Source organism: Giraffa tippelskirchi, chromosome 12 (genome assembly GCF_054371585.1).
Source record: "Giraffa tippelskirchi isolate mGirTip1 chromosome 12, T2T-mGirTip1v1.2.pri, whole genome shotgun sequence".
Lineage (NCBI taxonomy): Eukaryota > Metazoa > Chordata > Mammalia > Artiodactyla > Giraffidae > Giraffa > Giraffa tippelskirchi.
The window spans coordinates 103,205,652-103,220,470 of NC_137286.1; the positions used below are offsets into that span (position 1 = coordinate 103,205,652).

The window sequence follows — 14,819 nt, forward strand, 5'->3', positions numbered from 1 at the left end:
CACATTTACGGAGCTTCATCCTTGTGGGAGGCCCAGGTCGTGAGGCGCTCACAGTTAGTGAGGGATGGCAGTGTGAAATGCCATGAGAGCCATTATCATGAACTTGCTCCCAAAGTAGAATTAAGTCCTGGGCTGCAAGGAGAGGAGTTGGGCTGGGGGTTGGGAAAGCAGGCTCAGGTTCCCTGGTCTTCACAAAATTCATACACTAAGCCTTTCATTAGATACCTTTCCTCTTTCATGTAATTACTTAACGTTGTTCAATCGCTAAGTTGTGTCTCTGTTTGCGATGCTATGGACTGTAGCCCACCAGCCTTCTCTGTCCATGGGATTCTCCAGGCAAGAAGACTGGAGTGGGTTGCCATTTCCTCTTCCAGGGAATCTTCCCACCCAGGGATTGAACCCATGTCTCCTGCATTGCAGGCAGATTCTTTACCACTGAGCCACTGGTGGTAGCCAATTACTATTGGGTTATTTTGAAACAAGAAGGAACTGGATTTATTTTCTGTCTCTCCCACTAAGTAATTGTAATTTGTGTGGCTTTGAGCAAATCATAAAATCTGTCTGAACGTTTATTCCTTTATCTTTAATAATAGTGTAAGAGCTCATATCTCTACAGCACCTATTATGTGCCTGTTTGTTCTGAGTATCACCCCTCTGAGATCGGCACCGTCACTAACCTCATTCTACTTGTGAGCAGGAAACAGCCACAGAGAAATCTAGTCAGGCCACAGGGCTGGTAAGTGACTGAACAAGGGTTTGAACCCCTTGCAGACTGGCTTCAGGTTATATGTACTCTTAACTTTCTCGGGTCTATGGTCTTGACACTCTGTAATCCATATTTATATGAGCACGTTAGTGATTTACCCGTGATAAATTTTCAATTAACATTCATGTCATGGTACCATGGAGGCATTTCGGGGCTGGCTGTGATGATGCAATTGTTATTTGGAATTTTAAATGGGAGCGTGTTATTTTTCCTCATGAAAAGGTTTTGTGATAAAATAAAAATAAAGAACTAGAAGTTATTTAGAGATTTAGCAAATAACCAAAATATAAGTGTCTTAAGAGAAATGCGTCCTTAGTCATTATGTGGGAGGTCAGAATTGCAGTGTATTTTCTTGAGAAAAAATTAGCGTGAATGCTATCACGAACCAAGAAGAGCAAGGGATATATGAATTTTCTTGTTAATTGAGTAGGAAACAAGAGTCTGTGGACATCCTGTGTTAAAATGCCTGCGTTGAAGTAGTCTGTTTGCCTGAGATAAATTTTGTTTCTCTCCACAATCTCACATAGCTCGTACTGACAAAATTATGGTGTGCAGACTAAGGCCCATGAGTTACAGAACATGAGAAGTGTTTGCTGTCTTAATGCTGTCCTGATTGTTTAAGATCACAGGCTACTATTATAATTTTATTAAATTGCTTTTGAAAACACAGTTGATCTGAGTCAGCTATGCCAACTGAATCTTGTTCCACCCCCTCATAGTTCATGGCAGTTCTTGTTAAATCTCTTAAAATGTTAATATTGTTTTTCTGATAAATATTCCACAAAGAAATACAATAGCATATATATATTAATATATACATATATATGGATGATCAGGGGAGAATTATCACAGAGACAAATGCCAGCAGCATTAAGATGCTGTCTGCTCTTTCTCATCTGGTACCGGACCCTAGGTTTCAGGACCGCCCCACCCTGAGTTCCTTTCTTGCCTTCGCCATTTCACCTGCTCACGTGCCCAAATTGCCCTGCCAGCTCAAGTGTGACTTAGCCGAGCTGCCCTTGTCCGTTTTCTCCCCTGGCTGCTGATTCCTGCCACCACCCAACAGCCGCAAAGCCAAACTGAGTTAGATGCCAGTTCTCCTCCACTCTCTCTGTGTTCCCACAGCGTCCTGTGCACCCCTTTCTTAGAAGTTTTAGTGCCTTTAGTTTTCACACTGGGCTTTCTTAACTATCCTCTCCTACATCCCCTCTCTCCCTGTTCAGTGTTTGGCACCTGCCAAGGTCTGTAAATATTCAGAGTAGTAACATAGCTGGAGAAGGCAATGGCACCCCACTCCAGTACTCTTGCCTGGAAAATCCCATGGACGGAGGAGCCTGGTAGGCTACAGTCCATGGGGTCGCTAAGAGTCGGACACGACTGAGCGACTTCACTTTCACTTTTCCCTTTCATGCACTGGAGAAGGAAATGGCAACCCACTCCAGTATTCTTGCCTGGAGAATCCCAGGGACGGCGGAGCCTGGTGGGCTGCCGTCTATGGGGTCGCACAGAGTCGGACACGACTGAAGCGACTTAGCAGCAGCAGTAACATAGCTGCTGCCTTTGGAGGTGAACTTTTAAGCCCTGGTCCTGCAGTAGCAAGAGGTAAGGAACCTTCCCTGCTGGCCCTGCACTGGAGTGGGCTGCAGTCTCAGAGGAGACACATACATGTACACACACACACACACCCCTGCGCTGAGTAAGCCAGAACCAGTGGGTGTGTAGAATAATATGAGCTGAGATTGACATTTATAACATGCCTTATCTGTGTAATTGAATTATAGCAGGTTTTTTTTCTCCTAATGGCATATAATAGTATTGAAGTTTATGGAGTTTGCCAAGATGTCATTTATATATGCCATGTCTACCAATACAGACAAAATCTGTATTAGAGAATATTCTAATCATACATATGTACTTTGAAATCCATTTTTTCCTAAACAGTTTAGAGCAAAGGTCATTTTTTCCACAGATACTGACTTATCCTTCCAAAGACACCATCTTTGGGATGGCACTGTAAATGTGTAAAAATCCATCAGAAGCAGGGAGCCATGACCGGGATAGCAAATGCAAACATGTTACATGTAATATACCTCAGTTTGCACTGTTAGCATACTATACAGATTAATTGGCATTAAAACTACTATTAAACAGTGAAGTCTTGAGTGATGTCAGTCAGTAGAACATGTGATTCCTGTATTACACCATATATAAATATGACTTCTCTGCTTTTAAGCCTGAATTCTTCTCTTATCAATAATTTGGCATGGTAAGTTATTCTTCTTAGCCAACAAGCAAATTAGTTAATTTCATTTTTTTAATGTTTTTATGGCTAATTTATTACATGACCTAAATTTTAATATTTTACTAAAAATTTTTTTAGTAAAATTTTTATTAAAATGTTAACTGCTAATATTATGTTGATCCTTTTAACATATGTTGATTGATATTAATTACTTTTTTGGTTATTTTGCTTTATCTAGTCTAGAAAACCAGGCCTGGGTTTTAAAGGACAGCATCACTGACTTGTAAAGGAAACCAAACCTTTAGTGGAAGTCCAGCATATGAAGATACAGAAACTGCTGCAGTTGATTCACAATGGGAACCACAAGTGATGAGATGGGGTCTGTGGAACAGACCTCGTCCTCCTCCTTCAACCCTTTGTGTTTCGAATGTGGCCAGCAGCACTGGACGCGGGAAAACCATCTGTACAATTACCAGGATGAAGTAGATGACGACCTGGTCTGCCATATCTGCCTTCAGCCTCTGCTGCAGCCACTGGACACCCCCTGCGGACATACCTTCTGCTGCAAGTGCCTCAGAAACTTCCTCCAGGAGAAGGATTTCTGTCCGCTGGACCGGAAGAGACTCCACTTTAAGTCGTGTAAGAAGTCTAGCATTCTAGTTCATAAACTCTTGGACAAATTGTTGGTTTCATGTCCATTTTCTTCAGTGTGCCATGACGTGATGCAGCGCTGTGACCTGGAAGGCCATCTTAAGAACAGGTGAGCAAGAGAAAGGGAGAACGTGGCTCCAGGCTTTGTGGAAAGGCTACTCAAGCAGACAGAAATCAGAAACATGAATATAAAACCTACACACAAAGTACCATTTTATACCTATCAGTATATTTTTTTATAATATTATTTATTTGGCTGTGTGGGACCTTAGTTGTGGCCATGTTGTATCCATTGCAACTCTTAGTTGAAGCATATGAGATCTAGTTTCCTGATCAGGGGTCAAACCCAGGCCCCCTGCATTGGGAGCTCAGAGTCTTAGCCACTGGACCACCAGGGAAGTCCCCCATCAGTGTTTTTGGTGGTATAATATGAAGCTGTTATGTTCACATGGGTAGCAGGATATGCAAGGCAGTTTCACAGTTTGTTTCAAAACTAGAACTGTCAGTGTCGTCTTATCTAGCTTTTCATCCTAAGGACATAATCCAAAAGGAGGGAACGTTGCATATAAAGATGTTCATCACAACCTTGTGCAGAGTTCAGTAAATTGAGGTCAAGCTAATTCCTTAACAGTGGTACATCAGTGCATCAGGATACTATGCAGCTGTTAAAAATGACAACATTGCTACAACATGGAAATGGGCATAGGCACACTTCAGAGACGTTGTGGGTTGGGTTCCGGAACACCACTATAAGGCGAACATCAGGGAGCATAACACAGCAGGTCACAGAAACTCTTTGGTTTCCGAGTGCTTATGACAGTTATGTTTACACTCTGCTGTGCTCTAGGAAGGGTTCAACAGCATTAGGTAAAAATGTACCCACTTTGATTGAAAATCCTTTACTGCTAGGAAAGAAATAGCCATCATCGGATGACACACAGGACTGCCACAATTTGTAAAACATGGAGTATCTTTGAAGCACAGTAAAGGACGTGCAATGAAATGAAGTCTGCCTGTATCCATGATTTCATTCTTTAAAATCTTAGAAAATTCTGTGTTCAGGAACTAGACTGAACAAGAACTAGAGGTTGGAAGCATTTTAGTAGGGGTTTTTGTTCTACTAACAAAAGCTTTTTAAAGGGTGAAGTAATCTGTTCAGCTGATTGTTGAGTGAGTTTTTATCATTTGACCTTAATAAAAGAGTTGTTCTTTAAAATTGTTTATACACTTTGGGAAGGGTTAAAACTTACCTCTTCTTAGGTAGAATCACATAAAATGACCAAAATAAATGTATTGATGTCTAAATTTCATAGTTAAACCACTCATGCAGTGTAAATCTGCAGTAATTGTGAATAACAAGGCTTAGTGTAAGTTACTGGATTTAGAAATAATATAGTATAAGTCTGGTATAGAACAGCTTGTCATTATACTCACACTTGAAATCATAGAGTTGAATCTAAGCTCATCCCCTCACTTTACAAATCAGGAAACTGAGTCACAAAGATTTGGAGATAGGTAAAGGCATGGTTAGACTTAAACTTCAGTGTTCTGCTTACTGTTCTGCCATACCATGCTGGCCTTACGCAGGGTGAATCCCATTGTCTGCTGTGTGGTAGTAAACGTTTCATATACACGTGAATATGTGTTCATTCTGGTCCTAAATATCAGTGTTATACAATGAGTGTACTCATTAGAAATAATTTACATTTATGAGAAAGAATAAGATTTACAAAGGAATTGCTTAAACTTAAGCTCCACTGAGCTAAGAGTGGGATAGATGTTACACTTTTGAAAATGCATGTGGTGTTAGGTTTTTGTTTATCTGTGATCACCAGCAGGCATAGAATCTGAACACAATAACAGAGACTTCCTGGAAACTGACCCCAGACTTTTGAGTCTACTGTCTGGTTCAGGCCTAGTTGTGGCTGAGGTTGAAGATTTAAGGCTTTTCCTTTTTCTCGCAGTAGAAGTATTCTTTTTAGGAAATGTTTCTTTTCTAGCTCTTAGGAACATCACTTTTGGGACATGAGGGGAACTGAACAGAGTCTCAGTTCAGTTAATTATTTTGATAGCAGTGAGATAAAAATTACACAATTATTGTAGGAATGTTTACTTAAAATGCATACAAGAATTTAATATGTAGTTGAAGTATCATGAATTTTTTTCTATCAAACTGTTATGTTGATGATGTAAAAACTTGGGAACTGCAAACTATCCCTTCACTTACAGGTTGATAAAAGCTAAGCAGTTATGTCCAATTGAAAGTTCCATTTTCCAAGTGTGTTTATTAATATTTGAGCTACTAATTTAATCATTTCCAAAGTGTGTAAGTCCTGTGTTTTGAAAGATAGCACTGAAAAAGGTGAATGATTTGAAAAGGTGAGGTGACTTGCTTGATGTAAAGAGCTAAGAGTGACTACTGATTATCAAAATTAGAACTAACGTTTGTTCAGTTCAATTGTTAACTGTGTTCTGGTTATCTATTTGTTGTTGTTTGGTTGCTAAGTCATATCTGACTCTTGCAACCCCATGTCCACCAAGCTCCTCTTGTCTATGGGATTTCCCAAGCAAGAATACTGAAGTGGGTTGTCATTTCCTTCTCCAGAGATCTTCCCGACCCAGGGATCAAACCAGTATCTCTTGCATTGGCAGGCAGATTGTTTACCACTGAGCCACCAGGGAAGACCCTGACTGACCTCACAAATGTTAAATGTCAGTATTGGTGAGAAACCAACCACTGCAAATATAACCACATAAAACAGTGAGCACATGGAAACATATTCCACTCATGGATTCAGTGATTCAGGGACTCAGGGCACAGCAGGGCTGGCTTGTCTCTGCTCTGTCCACTCTGGGCCACAGCTGAGAACTGAAAGCCCAGGACTGCAGCCATTGGAACTGGAGTGTTTACATCTAGGACAGCAGCTTCATTCACGTGTCTGGCACATTGATGGAGGTCACAGGAGGCATGGGCTCAGGCAGAACTTGTCCATAGGAGAGCCTCCAGGTGCCTCTCCAGCACAGTGGCCTCCGGCTACTTTAAGTTCTTATATGGGTTCCAGTAAATACCAAGAAGCTGCATGGCTTTGTATGGTCTAGCCTTCAAGTCACATAGCATCCCTTATGCTGTCAGTCATAAGACTGCCCAGATTTGAGGCATAAACTTCCCTTTGTGGGGAGAGAACAAAAAATGTGCAGTCATGTAAAACCAGCACAAACTATCAGTAAGGGTGATGTAATGAGACACAGAATTATGATAACTTTATTAGTAGAAATAGTTTGTTAAATCTGGTAGTTTTGAGTGCAAAATTACCTTCCCTATTTGAACAAAATTCTACTCTTAAGAAATCTGCTTCAGTTTGAGAACAACTGACATTTTGTCCTAGGGCTAAGAGTAAAACATTTATGAAAGATGGCTGTGTTTTTAAATAAAATTACTAGTTATTAACTGATTATATATTAGGAAAACAATGAAGAATTTTAAAAGACATGGAAAAGTGCTCATCTTTGAAGGGAGAACTAAAGCCCTCAAGAAATATTCCATATATGGTACGACACATGTAACATTTTAGTAATTGCTTTATGAAGTTCTGCCAAGCAACATCAACTATGAGGATTCCTCTTCCCCTCTCAACCCCATCCTGCCTTATCCTCAGCAATTTAACATTTAAAGCTTATGGTAATTTTAAGTGATAATTTTTTTTTAATTAAATTGAGCATTTGTGTCATAGTTTATGGCAAAATTCAGAACCGTTTTTTCTTTTCCTCTTAGAACTTGAGTTTAACAGTATTCTACAAGAATGTACAATACAGAGAAAAACTTCAAAGAAGTCTTTCTATGCTGAGAGCTTCTCTAGTTAAGTTAACATGGTTTTGAGCCTTTAAGGGTCAGGGTAGGCTGCAAGAAGATTGCTCTTTTAAATTCACTTTGTAACTTGGAGAGAAGTTTGTGTCTGGCACATGCTCACCAGCATTTTTTCGTCCTGCATAATGTAAAAAACAGATATGTATTTGTAAATCACATATCCAGTAAGGGTCTAGTATCGAGAATATGTAAAGAGTTCTTACAACTGAACAAAAACTCAATACAGTTTTAAATGGTCAAAGGATTTAGGTAGATATTTCTCCAGAGAAGATATTTAAATGGCCCATAAGCTAATGAATAAATGCTTAACGTCACTAGTCCATTTTAAAAGTGGATTGTCTTTTTGTAAGTTATAAGCAGTCTCTATATATTCTGACCCTTATTAAATATGTGATTTGCAAGTATTTTCTCTTATTCTGTCAGTTGTCTTTTAATTTTCCTGTGCCCTTTGAAGGACAAACAAGTTTAATTTTTATGAAGTCCATTTTATTTTTTCTTTCTTTGCTTGTGCTTTTGGTGTCATAGCTAAAAAACCACTGCCTAATCCCAGGTAATGAAGTTTTGCACCTATGTTTTCTTCTAAGACTTTTACACTTTTAGCTCTTACATTTGGGTCTTTGATCCAATTTGAATTTGGAGAACATGTGTATGGTTTAATACTTTAAATTTTATCGAGGCTTTTCTTTTTTCTTTTTTTTAGTGGCCTAGCACACAGTCTGTCTTGGAAAATATTCCATTTGTACACAAGGTGTGTTCTCCTGTTGATGGGTGGAGTGTTCTATAGATTTATCTTAGGTCTAATTGATGTATAATATTGTTAAAAGTCTCTTTTCTTTTCCTTATGTCTAATTATTCTATTCATTATTGAAAGTGGGAGAGAGAAGTCTTAGAGTTTTTTTTTTCTTTTTTTTTTAAAGACTATTATTTTTTTCCTCTAATTCTGTCATTTTGAACTTCACGTAAATACTTTGAGGGCCCACTGTTGTGTTTATGTTTATAATTGTTATAGTTTTGTGATAAATCAAACCCTTTTCATTATTGTAGAATGTTCTTTGTCACTAGAAAGTATTTTTGTCTTAAAGTCTCTGTTGTCTGAAGTTAGTATACCCATTCAACTCTTTATGTTGTTTGCTTGTACATTTTTTTCTCTCCTTCTGATTTAAACCTGTTTGTATCTTTGAAGTGTGTCTCTTGTAGACAGTATATAGTTGGATCCTGTTTGTCTTTTTAATCCATCCTGCCAATTAACTGGTTTTTGATTGGAGTGTTTAATTCATTTATATTTGATGTAATTACTGACAAGGTAGAATTTATGTCTTTTTTATTTTGTTATTTGTTTATATATATCATTTCTTCTCGGTTTCTCTAAAGGTTTATCTACTTCTTCCCCTGTTCTTGTTAAATAGATATTTCCAAGAATGCTATTTTAATTCCTTTGTCGTTTCTGTTCATACCTGTTTTTTGAATTATTTTCTTAGTGGTTGCCTAGGGGGTTACAATTAACATATTAACTTCAACAGTCTAGTTCAGATTAGTATGGACTTGATTTCACTGGTACACAAAAATTTAGCTCATATGTACCTTCTGCTGAGACTCAGTCATTTTTCTTAAATGCATTCCAGATTGCTACAGAACCCTGGCTTATTTCCAGAGTTCAGTAATAGTTGGTACTGACAATTTTTCCCAGTGTTCGCATGGCTTTATGGAGGAGAGGTTTTTCAGATGCACCTAATCTAACATTTTTACTAATGCCGTTTAAACTGATTTTTGCATGCTATAATCCGTAACTATTTTTATCATTTTTCTTGGTTCTAAGATGCTCATATTCATTGAGCTTCATTAAGTTCCTGGCATTGTGCTGGCACTTAATCATGAGCTATTTTATCTTATGTCTACTGTTCCTGCTGCTGCCACCACCCCACCCCACCCCCCACTAACACTGCTACTAATAATACAGTATGTTCTGCTACACTCTGCATCTCCTAATGTGAGTCATCGTATATCAGGGAATGGTGCCACTATGCCATAAATCAAGCTAGTTCATATGTGATTTTCCTCCATAAGGAGAGCCAGAATAGGGGAGTGAAATTACAACCTTCAGTAGGAAAGAAGTCCCTCAGTTTGGCTCTGGCTGCTGCAAGAGCCTTTGGGATTTATTTAGGAAAATTTTAAAGCCACACCTGCATGTAGAGGGCCCTCCCTGGGGAGTGACAGGTGCTCGGCCTGCGGCCAGTCACACTGCGTCCAGCGTCCTTGGTGAGGGCCGCCCACTGTCTCAGGGTTCCGCTTCCACCCGCATACCTACCTCGGTCTTGTTCAGGGCATGTAACTTGGATCAGTGTGTACTTGTTTTCTGCTGTTTTTAATCATGTGCAATAGCGTCCACGCTAGCCTCCTAGTACACTCAGTTACCTACCCCCTGGTGCCAGTTGCAGTTTGTGTTGTTACTGTTAGATGCACCATTTACAAAGCAGAGATTTTGTTGTTCCTTGTGAGTTTTGTGTTACCAAGGCCTTTCTCACTCTAACGTTCTATGACTGTGTTTCTAGGTACAAGTTTGTGAAAGGAATGCAGTTTATGTTTTCTTAAGGCGCAGAGATGGGACTCTCTAAGAATGAACTTAGTATGATCCAATATAAAGAGCAGGCATATTTGAAGTCAGATCTGAGTTTGTTTGGGTTTTGACTCTGTAATTTAATAGCTCTGTAGTACTGGCTTAGTTAGTTCAAGTTTCCCATTTGTAAAATGGGGATAATAGAGCGGTTGTGAGGATTCAGTGAAATACTGTCCATACGTCTACACAGCAGCAGGCACAGCTTAGACACCCAACACGTGCTGGTGTGTCTTCCTTTCTCTTTCAGGTCCAAATGTTTACAGACGGGAGGGACACTGACTCTGGCCACCTGTGTCAGAGCTTTGCTCTGGTCTATTCGCTCCCTAATTTTTGTTTAAAAATTAGTTGTATTGAGATATTTTTCATCTACCATAAACTTCAGCTATTTTTGAAGTGTACAATTCAGTGGTTTTTAGTATATTCACAGAACTATGTAACCATCATCACAGTCTAATTTTTGGAATGTGTCAACACCCCAGAAAGAAGCCCTGTACCCACTAGCAACCATCCCCATCCCCAGACACCCTGGTTTTGGATGGTCTGCCCCAGCCCTCTTTTCCCCTAAGCTTTGTGCAGATTTTGTGGAATGCATGTATTTTGTTAACAGAGCTGCATGTGTTTGGTCTGGGCTTCTGCCCTCGTCACTAAAAGTGTTCTCTCTAAGGTCACCAGGACCTTCTCATTTCCAGATCAAACCAACACTATGGCCCTTATCTTATTTGCCTCTTCATGGCATTGACACAGTTGGCTGCTTTTTCTTTGTTGACGCTCTTGTGTGGTTGTTCTATCTCCATCGACTCAGCTGGTCCATCGTATTTAAACATGGGTGTTCCCAAAGGTTCCCTCTCTAACCTTCCTCTGATGCTAGGCAGGCTTATTCTTTTGTATTTTTGTATGGCATAATTTTTAATGTCTTTAATTCCTGTTACCAATTTGCTCTCCTACTGGGAACTTATATATATACCCATTTCTTCATCTCTCTAGCAACTTTAAGTTTTGCTTTTTAAACTTGTTTTTCCATGTCTAATAACTATTTCTTAGCTTTTATGATTATTTAGTTTGTAGGATTTTTTAGTCATTTGTTAGGCTAATTCCCAGGTGTTCATATTGTTTGTATTTCCTCTTCAATTCCTGTTCCTAGTCCTTTTTTCTAGTCTGTGTAGATATTTGTGTATGATATATATTTTGAGAAATAAATCTTTACCTATCTTAGTTATAAGTATTTTTATGATTCAGTTTTTTGTGTCAATTTTTTATAGAGTAAAATATTTAAAAAATGAATTTCTAATTAAATTACTAATTAAATTCTAATTACTTCTACTTGACAGAGGTCATCTTTTCAGTGATATAATTTTCAAAAATGTTCGCCAGGCCCTTGCAGAAACACTCCGTGGAGCACTGCCCCACAGTGCAGCGGGGAACATCCATTGTCCCCCTTCTTAGCGAGGTGAAGGGAAAGCGAGTCAGGAGAGAGTGCTGAATAGAGAGACTTCATAATGACCCTCTCAAGACCTTGAAATCCAGGACCTAAAATAAATCTTCAGTTCATGTGGGAAATTTTATTACTCATACCCTTAAAGAATAGCTTCTAATTTTAATTGAATTCTGTACTTTAATTGAATTTAATTCTATACTTAATTTGTTTGAAATTTTAGATTTTTTTAAGAATGCTGTCATCGAATGAAGGGCTGCAGTCCTGAACACAAGACTGTCGTCTACCCTGCCCCGCCTTTTCTAAACTGCTTCCCCCAGCAGGAGAGTTGGTGGGGTCTGTGAAGTCGTGTCAGGGTCTGGGGGTGTGTGGCTGGCTCTCTCCTTCACAGATGCCCGACTCCTTCTCCTGCTCACTCCTCAGACGGCATTCATTATTTATCCTCGTGTCTAGTCGAGGCATCGGGTGGAAAAGATCTGGCACCTTGCAGCATTTCCAACGTGTGTATAAGACTTTCTTTAAATGTTTAAACAAGCATGTTTCTGCCTCCTTTGTTTGCCTAAATAAGTCAAAACAAGCCAGGTAACAGTTCTTATTTCTTGGTACTTATGGAAGTTTCCCCATAAGTACCAAGAAATAAGAACTGTTACCTGGCTTGTTTTGACTTTTTTATGGAAGTTTCCCCTATGCCAGCAAATCTGGAAAACTCAGCAATGGCCACAGGACTGGAAAAGGTCAGTTTTCGTTCCAATCCCAAAGAAAGGCAATGCCAAAAAATGCTCAAACTACCGCACAATTGCACTCATCTCACACGCTAGTAAAGTAATGCTTAAAATTCTCCAAGCCAGGCTTCAGCAGTACGTGAACCATGAGCTTCCAGATGTTGAAGCTGGTTTTAGAAAAGGCAGAGGAACCAGAGATCAAATTGCCAACATCCGCTGGATCATCGAAAAAGCAAGAGAGTTCCAGAAAAACATCTATTTCTGCTTTATTGACTATGCCAAAGCCTTTGACTGTGTATATCACAACAAACTATGGAAAATTCTGAAAGAGATGGGCATACCAGACCACCTGACCTGTCTCTTAAGAAACCTGTATGCAGGTCAGGAAGCAACAGTTAGAACTGGACATGGAACAACAGACTGGTTCCAAATAGGAAAAGAAGTACGTCAAGGCTGTATATTGTCACTCTGCTTATTTAACTTATATGCAGAGTACATTATGAGAAACGCTGGGCTGGAGGAAGTACAAGCTGGAATCAAGATTGCCGGGAGAAATAGCAATAACCTCAGATATGCAGATGACACCACCCTTATGGCAGAAAGTGAAGAAGAACTAAAGAGCCTCTTGATGAAAGTGAAAGAGGAAAGTGAAAAAGTTGGCTTAAAGCTCAACGTTCAGAAAACTAAGATCATGGCATCTGGTCCCATCACTTCATGGCAGTTAGATGGGGAAACAGTGGAAACAGTGGCTGACTTTATTTTGGGGGGCTCCAAAATCACTGCAAATGGTGATTGCAGCCATGAAATTAAAAGATGCTTACTCCTTGGAAGGAAAGTTATGACCAACCTAGACAGCATATTGAAAAGCAGAGACATTACTTTGTCAACAAAGGTCCGTATAGTCAAGGCTATGGTTTTTCCAGTGGTCATGTATGGATGTGAGAGTTGAACTATAAAGAAAGCTGAGCGCTGAAGAATTGATGCTTTTGAACTGTGGTGTTGGAGAAGACTCTTGAGAGTCCCTTGGACTGAAAGGAGATCAGTCCTGGGTGTTCAATGGAAGGACTGATGTTGAAGCTGAAACTCCAATACTTTGGCCACCTCATGCAGAGAGCTTACTCATTGGAATAGACCCTGATGCTGGGAAAGATTGAGGGCAGGAGGAGAAGGAGACGACAGAGGATGAGATGGCTGGATGGCATCATTGACTCGATGGACATGGGTTTGGGTGGACTCCGGGAGTTGGTGATGGACAGAGAGGCCTGGTGTGCTGCGGTTCATGGGGTCTCAAAGAGTCGGACACGACTGTGCGACTGAACTGAACTGACTGATGGAAGTTTCCCCAGAACTTAGAAATACATTCTTTAAGTTTCATAGTGTATCTGTAATTCCCCTGTTGCAGCTCTGCTTTTACAAACGAGAAGGTTTGTTTTTACCTGCTTCCATGTTTGTCATAAAGTAGATACTCTGAGCCTTGGCTGAGCTTCCTGCAGCTGGTGAAGCTTCACGTGGATCTCTGCTCCTAGCGGGTGAGGTGCAGTGTTGGCTTCAAGAGCAGAGAGGCCAGCAGTGCTCAGGGTCTGAGGCAGGGCGCCGCCGGCATGTGGAGAAAGATGCTCATTCCCACTACTGTGGTTCAGGCATCTACCCTGTAAAAAGGGGGATGTAACTGGAGCCTCAGGACAACCCTCACAGGGCAGAGACTACTGTACTGCTGTATACTGTGTATGTATTTCTGGTACTAATATATTCCTGAACACAGCTTCTTATTGAAGTGTTCTTTGAGATATTATACCAAACCCTTGTTTATGCAGATACCTTGTTTTAAATTTGCTGCATGGAGTGGTAAGAACTTAGTTTCTGTGGAAATTAAGAACAGAATTATGTACTGCTTGCGGGTACTTCTATGTGCTTTTTGCATAAAAGCCTTTGCTGTTGTTTAGTTGTTGTACAAACTATTAGTCACCTTTTCTTTCCCTTTCACATCGTCTGGAAACCACCCGGTGTTGTCTTTCTAGATGCCCTGGAGCTTCTCATCGGAGAGCTGCCCTAGAGAAACGGAAAACTAGTAAGACTCAGATGGAGATCGAGAATGAAAATGGAACCACTGTCATAGACCTTCCAGCTGCTTTATCACCCGAAACAGACTGCTCAGGGCGGACCCTGACGTCGGCGACCCTTCCCTCCTGGATGGAGGAGCCCGGCCTGGACAACCCCGCCTTCGAGGAGAGCCCGGCTGCGGACAGTACGTGCTGCCCCCGCCTCTGTTTTCCACCTCGTCTCAAGTCAGGCGTTCCTTCCTTCCTTCCCACCTCTCCCCACTGCCCTCCCACATGTGGTGTTTTCCTCTTTAAACAATTAACTTTGAGATATAGTTCTCATACCACAGAAGTCACCCTTTTAGGGGTACAGTTCTAACAGTTTACAGCTTAGAAGCAGAACGCGGAACTTTGCCCGAGGAAGGGAACCTTTCCACTCCCTCTTGTATTCAGTCCAAGATTCACTGGTCGTTAAAATGCTTCTTATT

At 40.3% G+C, this 14,819-nt stretch overlaps 1 protein-coding gene across 6 annotated transcripts in view; it reads left to right on the forward strand.

Annotated features, from left to right (window-relative positions):
• Positions 1–14,819, forward strand: part of LNX2 (ligand of numb-protein X 2) — an 87,208-nt gene that overhangs the window by 39,638 nt on the left and 32,751 nt on the right. For all 6 annotated transcript variants that reach the window (XM_081549373.1, XM_081549372.1, XM_081549371.1 and 3 more), the window contains 2 exons: positions 3,247–3,768; positions 14,311–14,537. In XM_081549373.1, the coding sequence (XP_081405499.1) occupies positions 3,362–3,768; positions 14,311–14,537 (634 nt within the window). In that variant the 5' untranslated portion in view covers positions 3,247–3,361. The remainder of the gene's footprint in view (positions 1–3,246; positions 3,769–14,310; positions 14,538–14,819) is intronic.